The sequence below is a fragment of the Tetrao urogallus genome, assembly GCF_951394365.1.
Source record: "Tetrao urogallus genome assembly, chromosome: 3".
Classification (NCBI taxonomy): Eukaryota; Metazoa; Chordata; class Aves; order Galliformes; family Phasianidae; genus Tetrao; species Tetrao urogallus.
In genome coordinates, this window is record NC_136815.1 from 82,129,254 (window position 1) to 82,146,264 (window position 17,011).

Below are 17,011 nucleotides of genomic sequence, written 5' to 3' on the forward strand. Positions count from 1 at the left end.
CTGGAACAGCTGCCCAGAGAGGTTGTGGGTGCCCCGTCCCTGGAGGTGTCCAAGGCCAGGTTGGATGGGGCTCTGGGCAGCCTGGTCTGGTATTAAATGGGAAGTTGGTGGCCCTGCATGTGGCAGGGTGGTTGGACATTCATGATCCTTGGGGTCCCTTCTAACCCTGTCCATTCTGTGATTTTTAGTGGTAAGGTTGATGGAGCACTGGAACAGGTTGCTATGAGGGGTTGTGGATTCTCTTTCTATGGAGATATTTAAGACCTGGCTGGATGCCTACCTGTGTGACCTGCTGTAGGCAACCTGCTTTAGCACTAGTTGTTGGACTCAATGATCTCTTGAGATCTTCCAACCCCTGCAATTCTGTCATTCTCTGACCCCTCAGAGCAGAGGCCTGGCTTGGTCAGGGCGCTTTGCTGGCCTGTCTCTTGCTTCAGCTTGAGGGAAGCTGGGAGGGCAGCATTATAAAAGTCAAATGCCTTTTTGCTTAAGTAAGATTGATGAGTGATTTGCTAGATGAAGACATCCATAAAGCGAATAAATCATCTTCAACTAGAAATAAGAAGCAGAGCTTTAGTTGCATACAGTGTAAACACCAACGCTGCTAGAAGAAATTAACTGCTGCAGCTAATCCTTGCTGGCCACATGCCATATCTTGGAACAGGATTCCTGGGGACAAACAGGTCTGGTGGTGGTCATGCTCACAATACGTGTCAGACAAAGGACCCAGCAGGTGCAAGGCTTTGAATACAGGTTGAAGTTGGGCTTATGGGCAGAAAATCAAATGAGGATTTTTCTGGAGGATGTAAGAGACCCATCTATATTATTAGAGTTTTTTTTTTTGTTGGTTTTTTTTTTTTTTTTTTTTTTTTTTTTTTTTCCCCTTAAGGGAAAAAGAAAAAAGCTTTTATTATTTGCTTTCCAACGAGGAAAAACTTCCAGGAGCAGACACGAGTTTCTCCCTTTTGCCACCAGATGTCCCTCCTGAGCAGGGATATCCGCTGATCTGGAAGCAATGCAGGCGCTGTATAAGCAACGTTTCTTGAAGACAAGAGAGGGAAAGTCTGAGTGAAAGCAACAGTTACTGCAGAGTTTTGGATGGAGTAAGTGTTGAGATGTTTCCTTGGCAAGATAAACATTTTGCTGGTAGCACTGTAACGTATGTTTAATTAACTCCTAAAATGTGTCATAGCTTCCAGCATTAATATACAGCTATCCTCCAGAGAACTAGGTATTCACTTCTCTTCTGAAGTGGGAACATCCTTGGCAGAAATGTGCACTTTCACATGGAAGGGATGTTTGAAATCCATAGCTGCAAATGGCCAATATAGGAAGATTTAATTCATTTCTCCCTGAGTTGCTGGGTGCTGCTGACTTTTCCAGGTCCGATAACATTAGCTGAAACTCAAAGTGCAGCATTCATGTCTACACAGGAGAGGCATTGCCAGGGATTAGGAATCTACATCTCTGGGAAGCACTGCTGAAGAAAAGCGAAAGACTCAACAAAAAGGGCAATGACTTATGAAGGAGTGTGGACAGCTTCCTTGAAACACACAGGAACTTACCAAGAAGATAATTTAATGGGGAAGTACTTTAAGGCTCACTGTGTGCCCATGGCCCCAGACTGCATCAAGCTCAGGTGCCCAAACACTGTTATTACAGCCAACTGTTATTACAGCTGCTGTTTACTTCAGAAACGCACATGCAAGTGGAAATGCTCAAAGTGTTTTTCTTTCGGAGGAAAAACATACAGGTGATGCACATTTGCTACTTAGCAGAAACGTGTGACATCTGCCCTAGAGTGTAAAGTCATCTGCCTGACTTCAAGGGAAGTGGGGACAGGTCATACTGGAGAGCTTGTTCTTCAGAGATAGACACTTAATATGGCATGTTCCTTTGTAGCTGTAAAAACAGGAAAAAACAGCTATGAAGCTTTGCTGGAGAAAGAAACGTAAGCTACACCTGAACAGTCATGGCAACTGGGAAGTGAATGGCACAGAAGTGGCTCCTTGCTTCCCTGACCACTCTGGGGTTGAAGTACCTGCATGGGAAATCTTGTGACCTCATGCTGATACCAGAGCTCCTCCACTTCTTCCCTGTCCTCTGAATGCCCCTCACAAAGCAGACAGAGAAAAGGCCTTCTTGTTTGGCTTAGGAGTGATGTGGGGATGTGTGTGCATTGAGTCCTCTGTTGGAGAGATCTTAAAAAATGAGTTTTTTTCCTTCCCCAAAAAACTTTTAAGTAACAGCATTATGGTGTTCCTTGACTGGTGGAGTTATAACACCCATGCATAACCTAACTTGCACACAAGCAAATGCTCAGTGCAACCTCTGCTTGTGAACATAATATCTTCTGTCTTGAACATTCTCAGATGTGTCTCTGGGAAACTGAATACAAGCTTATTGCCAGATTCTGATTCTAATAAAGCTAATGGAAGTGTTGCCAGTGACTTCAAATGGTCCAGATACTACTCTCAGGGCCAACTCCCATGAAATTCTCCCTGAGCACTTCCACTGATTTCTGAGGGGCTAGCCTGCCTTTACTCATCCACCCCAAGCAAGACCCACGAAGTCAGAGACATGTGGAAGAGCTGTCTCTTGGTATCCCAATGGCCACTAAAGAGAGATGTTTCCCCCCCTCTATTTTATGAAGGAACTGAAATCAGAGCTGTGATCTACCAGCTTTGTGTCAGAACGGGTATGTTCTTATACAGCAGTGCACCTGTGCAGATCAGCAGTTGCGCAGATCAGCACTTTGTTGGCCAAGGCAGAAGGGAGTTACTTGTGCTTAGGATGCACCAAGGGTCTGCGGTAGGTTGTGTTTGCTATTCTAGGAAAAGGTGATAGCAAACAGCTCATCTATCTACCTTCGTAACGAAGGCTCCACCCTCCCTAAAGGTAGCAGAAGAGATGTGACGGCTCTAACAGCCCAAATCCCGTATTTCATCTCGAAGCCCAAACCGCAGACGACGCACCCGGGCCGCCCCGCTCAGAGGCAGCGAACTTCTGGCGGCTCACGGAGCCGTCGCTCCGCAACCTGCTGCTGCCGGCAGGGCGCTGCGCCCACCGCTCCGCCCCGGGGCTGCGCTACCTGCACCCTCGGTCGCTCCCCGCCCCGGAGGAGCGGCCCCCGCCCCGCCGAGAGGCGGGCGCGCTGGTGATTTGCCTCCGCCGCCAACAGCCCGGCTCTGGCCAGCCCGCGGGGACCGGGGCTGCGGCCGCAGGCGGCAGTTGCTCGCTCCCTCGCTCGCAGCTCGGCTGCGCTGGGGAAAAGTTTGCTCCTCGTCCACCTCCTCCTCCTCGTCGTCGTCGTCGTCGTCGTCCCCGCCGCGCAGCAGCAGCCCCCGGGCATGGCGAGCTGAGCTCAGCCCTGCAGCCGGGCCGGGGGCGGCCCCGGCGCACCTGAGCGGCGGCGGCGGGGGGCTCGCAGCGCGCTGCCCCGCGGGCGGCCATGCGCGGCGGGGGCGGGGGCGAGCGTTGAGCCCCGCCGGCCTGGCTGCCCCCCGCCGGCCCATGCGCTAGGAGGGCCGAGGGCGGCGGGGAGCCCCCGGGGACAGGGGGAAGCGGGGAGCTCGCCCGGCCCAGCGCCATGCCGCGGCGGCTGGCCTGGCTGTGCTGCTGCTGGGCGCTGCTGAGCGGCGCCTGCCGCCCCGCCGAGCCGCCGCCCGCTGCCGCCGCCCCGGGCTTCCTCTACCGGCGGCTGAAGTCGCACGAGAAGCGGGAGATGCAGCGGGAGATCCTCTCCGTGCTGGGGCTGCCGCACCGTCCTCGCCCGCCTCCGCGGGAACCGCCGGCTCCGCCGCCGGGACGGCTGCCGGCAGCGCCGCGCTTCATGCTGGACCTGTACCACGCGCTGGCCGAGGGCGCGGAGGGAACCGCGGGCGCGGAGAGGGGCGGCCGCCCGCAGCCCCCCGCTCCGGCGCCGCCGCTGCCGCCGGTGCCCAGCGCGCAGGACAGCGCCTTCCTCAACGACGCCGACATGGTGATGAGCTTCGTCAACCTGGGTGAGTGCCGAGCACAAATAAAGCGAAACTCAAAAAGAAGTATTTGGGCTGTCCGTGGTTAAAGCCGCTCCGTGCGAGGTGCGGCCGCCGGTGCTCAGGGAGCGGCCCTCGGCTGTGCCTCGTGTCCCCGCAGCTCCTCTGGGGCCGGCGGAGGCGCTGCGGGGTGGGTACGGGACAGCTCTTCTGGTGTCCGAGCCGGGAAAGCGGTAGAAATCTTGCAGACGTTCTTCCAGATGCCAGCCCTGCTCTTCGGGTGAAGCGCGGTCCTGATGCGAAGGGCTCCGTGCTGGGAATTTCAGTGGGAATGCCGCTTAACTTATCATTTGAAGGAGCCCTGAACGCTAGCCCGCAATTAGAAGGGAACAGCATAATTAGATTCAGCCTAATGTGGAGAGGGAAAATATTTCAGTTGGCAAGTGGCAGTTCCTTTTTAAGTGAGTTCCTGTGAAGCTCGAGCGTCTCAGCGCGGCGGCCGAGAGCCGGACAGGGCTGCACATCGGGCACCTGCATGCAGTTCGTACCAGTATTAGTGTTGTTTCCTCACCCATAGCAATGACGTGTTGCTGCAGTGGGAAATGTATCCAGGCTAGCAGGGTGGTAGGTCTATTTGGTAGCTCGGTACTGCCATGTAGGTATTTAGAGGAGGTTTAGTTTCGCTCCCTGGGCTGAGAGATTTCGGTATTCCGTGGAAATCCCTCTCTCCTGCCGTGCCCTCCGTGAATACGAACGTTCTTCGGGCAAGCTGCTGCTGCTGACTCTCTCAATTGCCTTGGGGGCTTTGAGGACCTGTGTGTGGAACGATGTCAGTTTGATAAGCGCGGTGGCTTTCTGTGAGCCATCCCCATTGTATTATTGTGAGGTGCAGGGCAGCTCCTACAGGGGCTGATAACAGGGAGTGGGCATGAGGCGTTGGTGTGTAGCACCCTGCATAATGGGGCAGCTGGCGAGCAGTATTAGACAGTAGACCTGGAAATATTTGGGTTTTGTTATTTTTATTAGGACATAAAAGCATCCGTACGACTCAGATCGGTTCTAATAATTTGGGTCTAGACACTTATGTAACAGCAAGGAAAATTATTCCTGTGGCATAGTAGAGCAGCGCAATAGAAACACTGATTCCGAGTCTCAGGAAGTATGAATCAACTGCAGAAATTTCTCATCGACTTCCAAGTTCCGAGTCATAAACTTTCGTGTCATTGAATGCGATTGTTTGTTACCAATGAGTTCACAGATTGACGGGTGGAAGCCAAACAATGGCTCAGTTGTTTTCTGTTAGGTTCGAATAAGGTTCTGAAGAGCTTTGCCTGTGTCCAGCCTTCAAGAGTTGGCCTTCCATTACTGAGGTGACAGCTACCAAAGACATTTTTTCCTTCTTTTTTTCAATCAGAAGGGTATATCTCCTTTAGTACTGCATCTGCTGCAGCACAGATATGGCCGGGCAAGTGCATCACCTGATAGCTGGAGGTTCTGCTTGGTTGCGTGGATTTATGAGGTGTGGGCAGTGTTTCCCCGAGGGTCTAACTTCAAGAAATGTGGGAAATTCACATTTTCTAGGATGATTCTCAGCACTTTGCATTGAGAGACACCTGCTGAGTATCAGGTTCTATTACAAGTGAAGAGATGCACGAGATTCAAACCAGGTAATTTAGAGAATAAATTTCATTTGTTGAGTTTCATACAAAAAAAAAAAAATTAAAAAAAGATTTTGATATAAAATACTAGTTACAGCAGGTAAACCTGCTTTCTACTATGGGAAGATGATCCCCAAGGCATCTATTTCAGGCATATCGCCTGGGATAAAGCACTCAGAAAACACATATTTCTGTCAGTTTCCCACTTAAGAGGGCTCAATATTGAACTCAGATAGAAACACGTGTTTTTGATCTCTCTCTTTGAGAGATATCAGGCCAGCCAGGATGTCTAAATTCTGTGCTGAGGTTTACAGCAGGGGCTGTGTTGCTGGGGCAGCACAGTGGATCAGACAATAACCCAGTGAAACTGTTCCTCTTCAGGAGCATCCTTGGATGAATGTAGACACTGGCATGGCTTGACACAGTACTACTGGGGATAAAAAACTGTGTTAATGTTTCCTGTTTGTATTATATATCTTCCTCATGGCACTAGTAGGGTTCTTTCTCCTTAATCCTCTTGGAATGGCTTGGTGTTGGCGTGGACATCTCTCTTTGAGGGAGTGACACTAGGCTGACAGCTAGACTCAGGCTAGTGTCTCTCTGTTCTACTTCTAGGGCTGTCTTAGTGAGGGATGTACCAAGCTCCTTGCAGCAACCCTACTCTAAGCTCAGGACGATGAGGGCAAAGGTCTCACGCTTGGACCTGCAGGCTCGAGCTGGGGCTGTGGCTGTTCAGACTCCCTTTGGTTTCCTTTGAATCCTCATGGCTAAAACAGAAAGGAGATGCTCTCCAGACCATATTTTGCTAGCTAGCGCCTTTAGAGAGCAGTGCATGTCATGGGTAGCAGCAGAAAAAAGACCCTCAAAGGCTCTGTTACTTTAAATATATTCAGAGTTACTCTCTGTATAACGAGAGGAACAGTGTGAATCGAGACAGGGAAGAATGTTATCTGGTCCCTCATCCATGCAGGTCACTATGCTGGCATTCACAGTGGGAAGAAAATGTGTCCTTCTGCTAAGGGAAAAAGGGAATGCAGTAACAATCTTTGTGGATCTCTGGTATGGCCCAAATCTATAGCTAGCAGCAGCTAAACAGCAATGCCAGGAAAGTCTGAACTAATCCAAATTCCAGTGGCAAGCACTGTAGAAAGTGCACTTTTGATGCATGGTGCTAGGTCATTATTGTTATGTATTGTTCCTTCTTGCAGCAAACTACCAGCATGGATTCAGCATATCTCTTTACTTTTGGGAGAAAAGGCTCTCTGCTTTCTCTCAAAACCCAAACCATCCCTCAAGCCCTTCTGCATGATTTGAGTTGTGACCGTGATGAAAAGTTTCTTGAATGTTGGAATCCCTAAAACCCAGGCAATCACAGTCTTCCCTGTATGGTTTCACATACCTGGGAGCAAGAGAGCTGCGTTTCAGTGCCAGCAAGCCAGTGCATGGCTGGCTGTGCAAATACACTCTCTCTCCTTGCCTGCAAAGCAGTAGCTTACGGATGTGGTGTCCTCTGAGCCATCTCTTCATCTTTTTTTGGCAGCAATCTCCTACCAGATTTACTTCTAGGAATAATCTTGCATAAATCCATGGCAAGCAACCACTTACACACAGTCACTATGGCTTTTCATAGGAAGGAAGCAGTGCTAAAGCACTCCAAATTCATTTATAAAACAGATCTTTTTTTTCTTTTTTTTCTTTTGAGGCATCTGATTAGCCTACCTGTCTTTTTTTTATTTCTGTGGTATCACACATGGCGTCAGGGGATATGGAATTTGGCAACAAAGATGTATCAGGGACATTGTATGATTGTAGCGACGGGACCACACCATTCATACTGTCATCCCATCTGTTTATACTCTTGGCCACATGTTGTAAAGGTCATGACATCTACTCACAGGGAATAACGGGAGTGTGTGATGCTGCGTATCTGGCTATGCTGCCAGCTGGCTGTGCAAAGCCTTGCTCTCGGCATGCAAACAGCATCCTCCACGTGTGTCTGGAGCAGGCCAGTATTAGAAATCACGGAGCTGATGATGGGAATGAGTTTACTGATGTCTGCCAAACCTAGTACGCTGGGTTTCGGCGCCAAGACGCATCCCAAGCATCGGAGATCAGCTTTATATTTGCTGCTCAACTGATGCAGCCGAAGACCCTTTTGTATGTAATCTCCTTGAAGTTGTTGCTTGCTGGCTGTCTGCTGGTGTGGAGCTAAAGGATGGCAGGATGAAAGAAAAGGCAAGCGGTCCTCCATCATCCTTTGATTGCCTTTTTAGAAGCCTTCAGCTTCTTCAGGCAGTGAATTTCAGGTCTTCCTGCTTTGCACAGGAGCCCTGACAGATGTGTGGTTCCAAGAACAGCTGCTGATCAAGATGTACGGCATTGAAGTTAGTGGAGGGCCATGTTTGAGTGTCATCTGGACTCTCTAGAGCCAGGAACTCTTGTGAAAGCTTTTAATGGATTGAAAGTTTACACTATCCTAAATTTGTGTGAGAGGAAGAAAGAAAACAGTGATTGTAATTGGAAAAAGTGAGAATTCCCAGAGGGGTCTTGATTAATTCAAGACAAATTTTGTATGTATAAATTAATAGAAAGTTGTTTGTTGGAATACTAAACTAAGTGTGGATTTGTTTGTTGAAAATCCAAAAGCAGCATTTCCCAGTTCTTTTCCCTGTGCTAGCAGCCTGCAACCAAACTATTTCTTCTAAAAAGGTGTTCTTTTCAAAGTTTCCCTTCAAATGAATGTCTTGTCAGCAGGTAGATCCCTTGGAGAACTGCCATGGATGCCCTGTGCTGAGCTCCTGGAGGGCATTTGTGCTGCAGCTTTCACTGAAGGGCTGCAGGTCTGTGCCAAGCCTGGCTGAGCCCATTGCAGTCTTGATGCTCCCTCTTGCAGTTTTGAATGTAAACTTTTAAGTGGTGTTTGTGATTTAGGAGGAAGGAAGGTGGTGTTTAGACTTTCCATGCTGTGGAGGCATGGTTCTCTTTAAGTCATCTTGCATCATTTCTAACTTGCGTGGCGCTAGAGGGAAGTATGAATTACTTAAGACATAAACAGTCCCATTGTGTGTTTCTGCTGTTTCCCAGCAGTGGCACAGCAATGCTCCTAAGCAGAGTCCACCTACTAACAGTTTAGCATTTCCATGTGACTATTTATATAGTGATATTAAACAAAGAACAGACAATATACAGATATTCAGTAGCCATCTGGGCATCATTCTAGGCACCCTGCTGTGGGTGTTGCTGCTAGAGCAAGAGTCAGACCAGCTGGACCCTGAGGGCCCTTCCATCCTCAGCCCTTCTGGGATTCTGTGATCTGTATGGATGGAAAAATTGCTCATGGTTGAGAGATTTCCCATTTGCTTTCAAAGGATCAGACCTGTGCATGGGAGACCACAGTTGAGGTCCAGTCTTCGTGTGAATAGTTCAGAGGATGACATTGGGTCATACCGAGATTTCCCATTTGATGTGTGGAGAGAGCATTTTGGGCTGTGATTCCCTGGCCAGTGAGTTCTCTTTCAACCCTTCTTGTGCCAGGGAACTCCTTGATCCCGCGCCTTGCAATTGGGGCTGGTTCCCGGTGGCTTTGGGGACAGCACAGGGACACAGCTACTGCAGGAACCGTGCAGGGGAAAGAAGGCTTGCATTTACTGAGATGAGCCCTACTGGGATTGCAGGGGTCATGCTGGAGTTTGATTTATAAAACTGACTTCAGACTGCAGCCAGCATTTCCTGAACTCTCAGCTCAGCTCTCAAGGCAGGAGATGGCCATGATGGGTTTTTAGGCTGTGTTGTGGGCTGGTATTTTTTTTTTCTTGGTTTTTTCTTTTTTCTTTTTTCTTTTTTTTTTGTTGTTGTTTTTGTTGGTTTTTTTTTTTTCCTTTTTGAGACATCGTGAGATGATTTTTGTTGTATTTTTAAGGGCACAAAGATTTTGACAGAGCTGCCCGTAGCTTTTTTTTTTTTTTAAGGTTGCAGTGTTGATCACAGCACAATGACAGAATTGAATCAGTGGCAGCAACAGTGCGAATTTTTTGGCAAAAAAAGTATAATGTAGACAGAGCCGAAGTGTTCTGCTAACTAAAACAGTAGCTGTATTTTAAGAGAGCTAGACATGACTGTTTTGATCCAATGTGGTGTTAATCACAAGAATACATAACTGCTTTCCTATGAACTTCCCCTTAAAAATATCCAGTGATATCACCTGGTGTTTTGCACGAATGCTCAGTATAACCAGAATTTAGAATAGCTGGCTCCATGTAAACTTGGATTATTCATAGGTCAAATATTAGTGTACAAATGAAAACATTTTGAAAATGAAAACAGAAGCACAGTATTTGAAATATTCTCTGAGTGCAGATGTACTTCATGGCTTGAATAGCAAATTAATTACAAATTAATCGGGACACTTAGCACTTGTTCAGAAGAAGTCAAATTTCCTGATAATAAATGAGCGTGTTTTTCAAGCAGTATTCCAAAGATGTGTTATTCCATATACTTCAGTGGTCGTTTGCAATGAGAAAGACTCGGGGATCAGCTGTTTGAAGCTTTCATGTAAACAAGATGAATTTGATCAAACCAAAATCTTAATGAGAGCAAATGGAGAGCCACGTTTTTATTTATCAGGTGTGGGCTGTTAAATATGCTGTGTTGCAGAGACGATATTCTTATCTTGTCATTTACTGCATTACGTGTGGCTGGTGTGTATGGTGAAGGTATTAGACACTGTGTTTGTGTAAAGGTGTAAGGGGTGACATAATGTCTATTGAAGCATAGCCATTTTGCTTCACACCAGGCAACAAGGAGCATGTAAAAATGAGAACAGATTAAAGCTTGTGGGCAGATTGGGACATCCATACCTGTAAGCAAAGAGGTGATGGTGAAAAGGGTCTGTAGTTTTTGTCTGAAATGGAGGTGCCATATTTCATCATCATGATTGCTTGAGATGAATCAGGGAGAGTAGAACTGTCAGCTGTCAGCCCCTGTCATTTACTGGGAGTAAAACTGTCCAAATGAGTTGGAAAAAATGCTGAACTCTTAACAAGCATATACAAAATGCATAGTATTTTTCTACCTCCATCTTCATGAACACTGTAATAAAAGCTGTTTAGACGTGAACGCTTACTGTAGCCTAAATTCTGTACTTTTCGAACCTTGATAAAAGAAGGGTAATAAGGGGAATAAAGAAGTGGTTGAGGCTTTAATTCTGATTAAGTGCAGTTGAGGTGGATTCTGAGAATGATCTGTGTTGGAAGGGACCTCAGAGCTCAATCAGTTCCAGTCCCCCTGCTGTGGGCATTGTTGACACCTGCTAGATCAGGTTGTTCAGTGCCCCATCTAAGTCCCAGTTGAACAACTCCAGAGATGGGGCATCCTCAGCTTCTCTGGGCAACCTGCTCCAGTATCTCACTACCCTACTGTGAAACATTTCTTCCTTATATGCAAAGCAGATTTGTGTTAAAATACCTGTTCTTCCATCATGATGCCAAAACTGGTTCCTCATTGTGCTTGCATGCAAGCAGTGAGAGGCTCCAACTCCTCTACTAACTTCCCTCTGACCTTGCTTGCCTTGCCAGGGTCTGGTTTGGTTCCCTGGGGATCTCAGATGGAGGTGCCACACACTGAGGGGGATGTGGGGCCTCACACTGCAAAGGGTCAGTGTGCAGGTCCCCTTTTGCACCTGAGAACTAGGGATCAAAACTTCATCTCAGGCATGTCTCTGTGAGCTAGTGAGGGATGCTGAGCAGTGTTACACCAGGCCGGACTTGCAAAATCTCAATAACAGATGTGAAGATCCAGAATATCCTGAGTCCCAGTTATGTACGTGAGTAAGAAAAGATGCACGCTCATTTCTAAGTATCAGCTTTATAATGAACAGACAGAATTGATTTGGTAGTGGCTCCTGTTACGAAATATGCATTTGTCATGGCAGAGCACACGTCAGCTGTACACAATTTTTAGTGCTAAATGGTGGGAGCATAGTTCTAAAATTTAAGCTAAGTATGTAATTTGTATCTGCGCAAAGATTTGGTCTGCAAGTCCGAAGTTCAGGTGCCTGATTGAAACAATGCAGTCTGGAGAATAAACCCTTCATTGTAGAAAAGCAGCAATCTCTCTTGCCCACAAACCATCATCCTGAGACCACATTTCAGGCGTGTAGCCCCTTTTACTTAATTACTGTAACATCAAACGTTCTCGACATGAAAGGGACCAAGCAGTGGCTATGCAAGATAATGGCTTGTTTATAAAAATAATTTAAACAGCATATGAGAAGGATAAACATGCGTGTCCTGCCAAAATTTCACTGTATGTTCTGCAAGCTTTAGTGATTGTGAATCTCTTGGCTTGCCCTTTCAGTGCCTTTAAAAAAAAATAAAATTCCTCTCCTCCTCCCCCCTTTCCCCACAAAAAAAAGAGAGGGAGAGAGTGAAGAAAGAAAGGAGGCAAAAAAAAAAAGTTCTCATATGTAAGGAAGTTCCTACTTATGCTATGGAAGATAGCTGGAGAGAAAATACATATACTTTACACAGGGCAAGAGATATTTTCGCTTTGAGATGTCTGTGTTTCGTCTCTTGCATATGATGGTTTTTACACTTTAATGACTGTAGCAGCCGTCCTCTCCAAAAATGTTCCATTCTGCAGGATGTGGAGGGCTCCTCGTCTGTTCAACAATGCAAGGATATGACTCTATCTTTTATCCAGGGCCTGAAAACACTTCATAAGCATTGAATTGCTTATGGGGTTTGGAACTAGATGATCTTTAAGGTCCCTTCTAGCCCAAGCCATTTGATGACTCTGTGAAATCTTACAGCACGCTCTGACTAAATTTAATGGCCATTCGAATCATTTTCTGAATGTCTGGACTGAAGCTCAGAGGGCATGACCAGGCCTGGGGGCTGTGATGAGGTCTATGAGGTTATTGCTGTGATCTAACCACAAAACTACATCACTGGCCTGGCAGGCCTCCAAGCGGCTCACACGGTGCACTCTTACTTGGCAAACCGCATCCTACCTCAGGTTCCTTGGGTATCAGTCTGATGGAGACCACAGTTTCTTGCTCTGAGTGCATTTTGTCCCTTCCTGACAGTAAAACTTCTTCACTGGCATTGCCTGATTTTCTGTGGGCACCCTCCATTAGGGGCATGGCCTCTCATCTGTGCATGTGTTGGTATCACCTCCTGCCTTTGTGTGTGCTGTCTGAACCCAAATATTCACTATGGCCATTCACCATGTCTACTATTTGCCCTGTCCCATGGGAGCACATGGGATGTGGCAGAGGTGGCCTTATGTGGCAGCTGGGCCACCCTGAACCAGACTAGGAAGGGAAAGATTTGAGGACAGCTTGCTCTGAGTTCTCCCCGCTTTTGAGGGCTTTCTCAATGGATACCAATGTCTGGGAAGCTAAGATTAGGTTTGAATGTGGTTCTATTTTGTAGTTGAATCTGCTTTGCAAGTAGCTCTTTTTTTATCTGTGTGTTGAAGCTCTGCAATTGCATATGCTGGCATCCAAGAAGTGTTGAATGGGGAAGGTGAAAGAGGCCACAGACACACATTTTTCTCTTGAAACTGTTGTAGAGCCAAGAAAAGGTTTGGTTAGCTTTTGGTAACGTGAAGGCAGTGAAAGGGGTGTGCTTAGGTTAAGTGGTATTCAGGTTGCAGGGAGGCTAAAAGTATGTGTTCTGAGTTAGCTGATAGTTTTGTTAAGGAACTCTGAAAAAAAAATGCACTGTAATGGCTGAAGCTCTTATAATGATTTCTTTATGTTGCAGGAGCTATTGGCATTGGGTCCGTCTGATGCCTTTGCTATCACTAGTCTCAGTAAAAACAATTTTATGGGGTCCCAAAACATTCTGTTGCTTCTGGCATCTGTTGAGCTGGCAGCTTGGCTTCGCTGGGGCTTGAAGAGATAGTTCATTAACTCGTGGCACTTTCCAGAGTAAACATGGCAAACCTCCTCTGACATAACAGACGGTAAATCCTCCTTGTCACTCAAGACTGCACGTTTGTCTTCGGAAAGGGGCAGTGAAAGAAGCTGTCCATCTCCTAATGAATGAGAAAATAAATAGCAGATGAATTGTGCATTGTGTCATACTTGACATGGCAAGGCTTCGGGTAGAATAACAACAAACTTTCCCTCCTGTGCTTTGCCTGTTAAATATGGACCTAAACTAAGCAGACCCACCAGGCAGTCTATCGGACAGCACAAATATTGCAGCTCTCTGGCAGATCTCCGGTGGGAACTGCAGCCTGATTAACCTCTGCTGTGGGCTTGCTATCTTAATCCCCCATGCTTCAAGTCGTTTAGGAGGGTGGATTCCAGCATCTCTTCACTTTGGGGACCAAGCTCCCTCATTTTTTGACACTGCAAGGTTTTGGAGGTTGTTGCAAGGCTGCGTTGCTCAGAGTGCACAGATGTTTTGCGAAGCTTGTTATTTTCTATGTTGGAGGTTATGAGTCAGATTGCTGTTACCAAAATGTTTATGTGAAATCATTTCTGAGTCATATATTTGCATCATATACAACCTGTCTGACAATCAAAACATTCAGTGCTCAGCTAATGATTATACTAAGTTTTCCAATGCTCTGCTCCAACATAACATAATTACACTGCAAAGTGCAATATATTACTTTGACAGGGTTCTTCACATGTCCTGTGATGTCAGAACATCCCAATTGCTATTATTGGAATTATCAGATAAATATGTACTTTGTTGCATGCAGCAAAGTTAAAAATAGGAGATGCAGTCCCTTAGAAATGAAATGCTCCTCAACTGTGTTTCCTGAAAATGTGTTTTTTCAGTTCCCAAGAAAATAAGAAAATCAAGTTTCATAGTGCTTTAAACTTCTTTCTGTCCAGAGGGGTGCCCATGAGGGTGGTGGTGAACTAATGAACAGTAGTGAACATTTGCGTGGAGAAATTGTTTGAATACCAGGATTTCAGCAGCTGCTTGGAAGGCTGTTTGGGAGTTTCTGTATAACTCAGTTTATAAGATGGGACTGGAGTGTTTGTAGCAGAGTGGAAGACATAAACAGTCTGTAAACTACAACTTGATGCATGCTGTGTTTATATGTTGTGTAAATTCTAGCATAAATAGGGGTCACTTGCAAGAATTAGGGCAAAGATTTAAAATTACATTTACCTGCATGAGTCTTAGAGCTAGTGCAGGAGTATTCATTTCCACGTCCCAGTGAGTCCAGCAACTCCTCCTTAAGTGTTTATTGTAAAACGGGGTAGGAGAAAATCTGGTGACCTTCTACCATGAAGTGATAGCATTGGTGGTCAAAGGAAGGGAAAACTGATGTTGTCTACCACGTTTGACGTGGTCCTGCACCACATCTGTATCTCTAATTTGCAGCAACATGGGTTCAAAGGGTGGACTATTCGATGGATAAGAAATCTGTTGCATTGTCACTGCTAGAGGGTTGTCGATGGTTCTGTGTTCAGGACCTGTAATCTTTAACATCTTTATCAATGACATAGATGATGGGGTCAAACGCACCTCAGCAAGTTTGCTGATGACATCAAGCTGAGCAGTGCAGTTAATAGATAGAAGGAAGGGATGCCATCTAAAGGGACCTGAACAAGCGTACAGATTGTGAGGAAAAGCTCCTCGAGAGCAGCTGTGTGGAGAAGGACATGGAAGCCCTGGTGGATGAAAAGCTGGACATGAGCCAGCAGTGTGTGCTTGGAGCCAGGAAGGCCAGCAGTATCCTGGGCTGCATCAGGGATATGGAACTGGATGATCTTTGAGGTCTCCTCCAACCCAAGGCATTGTATGACTGTATGAAGACTAAAGGACTCCCTGAACTCTGTGAGAAGAAAACTGTCAAGGAGATTAAAAATACACAGGGGCTGAGGGCTGCATGTTTATTTGCTTTTAAGTAATTTTTTGCTACTAAACGTGGATTTTGAAATGGGAAATTATTTTAGGACTGTCTCGTCTGAAGTTTGGCTTACAGTCCTTCGGAAGTGGCTTTGAGAGCTCAGATACCAGTGTGAAGGGCACGGGCAGATCCCTTTGAGTACAAAGTGTCATCAGATTTCATCACTTTCACTGAACTGGCTCATTGCATGATGGGTTACGATGACATTCTTTACATTTGCAGCGAAAAAGTATGGACAGTATAGCAGTGGACTTCCCTGACTACGTGTCTGAACCATGCTTAGTTGGCAGCTTGCATTTGGAACAGTAAGAAGCTTCCCCATGCTGTATTTGCGAACAGTTCCTTTGCTTATCCACTCTCCTTAGCCAGCTTTTGTGGCAAATACATAATTGGACTATGAGGACTAATATATTGTGAAGTGTAGTGGAAAATGGAAAAAAAAAAAAAAAAATTCAGTTGGATGAAGTCCATTTGTCGTGTGTTAATTTCTAGCCCTGTAAACAAACACAGCTGTTGAGTGTAGAATCAGTGCTCAGAGTGGTTAAAGAACAGTGATGCATTGCTAGTGAGATCACAGCAGAAAAAATATGTAACATATGAGGCTGCAGTAGAGATCAAGACTATCCTCAGCTCTGATTAATTGTTTCTGTTGATGTGTTTTCATCTACTTATGATGCTTTAGGGTAGCTAGAATTTGAAGATGGCTTTTTAGTTGCCAAACCATTCAGCTGAAGCCGTCAGAGTATTAAGTATTGATGAGCCAACTGTTGTGAACTTCTGCAAAAGGGCCTGAATTGGTGACCAAAGGCTTAACAAATCTATGCATACATATTTTACATTACTATTCTTCATAACAATGTCATCAGTTTGGTCATCTGGGCTTTGTTATTATTTGTTTATATTTATCATGAATCTGTGCAGGGAGGTTTGTCTGTCATTTTGTCATTATTAAAATGCGCTTAGAAGTCCTGCATTACAGAATAGTGAGGCTTCAAACATCAGAAACCTTGGGGCCAAGCAAGTGCAGCAGCACTTACTCTGTAATTTATCTTCCTGCCCAGTTATATATTTTGACATTCTTGAGCTGACTAAATGCTCTGGGGAAAAAAGAAGTAAGGAGGGACTTGGTTAGTCTAGTAGAAAGGACAGCTTCCAATTCCTTCTGTCCATCACATCAGTTATTTTAGTCACATTGCTATGTGTGACACTACAGTTATCCCTAGCATAGTAGGCCACCTATGGCTTGCCACATTGAAATGGAATACTATTGTTGATGTCATAAAGACCATCGCCAATCCTAAGCAAGGATTAAAGAGATTTCTTTTCTTCCTTGGCTTGAGAAAAGAGAAGGCCAAAGAAGCTAGATAGTTCATGTGAAAAGCAACAGGGTAGATAAGACAACATATAAATCACCAAGTATCATTTGTTGGAGGAGGTGTTAGTGAATCCTCCAGTGAGATACACTTTTTTGTATGTTTTGTGTTGAAGATGTCC

General features: G+C 45.9%; 1 protein-coding gene across 1 annotated transcript in view; it reads left to right on the plus strand.

The window, feature by feature from the left end:
* Nucleotides 1–3,589: 3,589 nt before the first annotated feature.
* BMP6 (bone morphogenetic protein 6) overlaps nt 3,590–17,011 on the plus strand; it is a gene marked incomplete at both ends in the record, with an annotated part of 81,247 nt that continues 67,825 nt past the window's right edge. The window contains one exon of the mRNA XM_079533731.1: nt 3,590–4,004. Within this exon, the coding sequence (XP_079389857.1) occupies nt 3,590–4,004 (415 nt within the window). The remainder of the gene's footprint in view (nt 4,005–17,011) is intronic.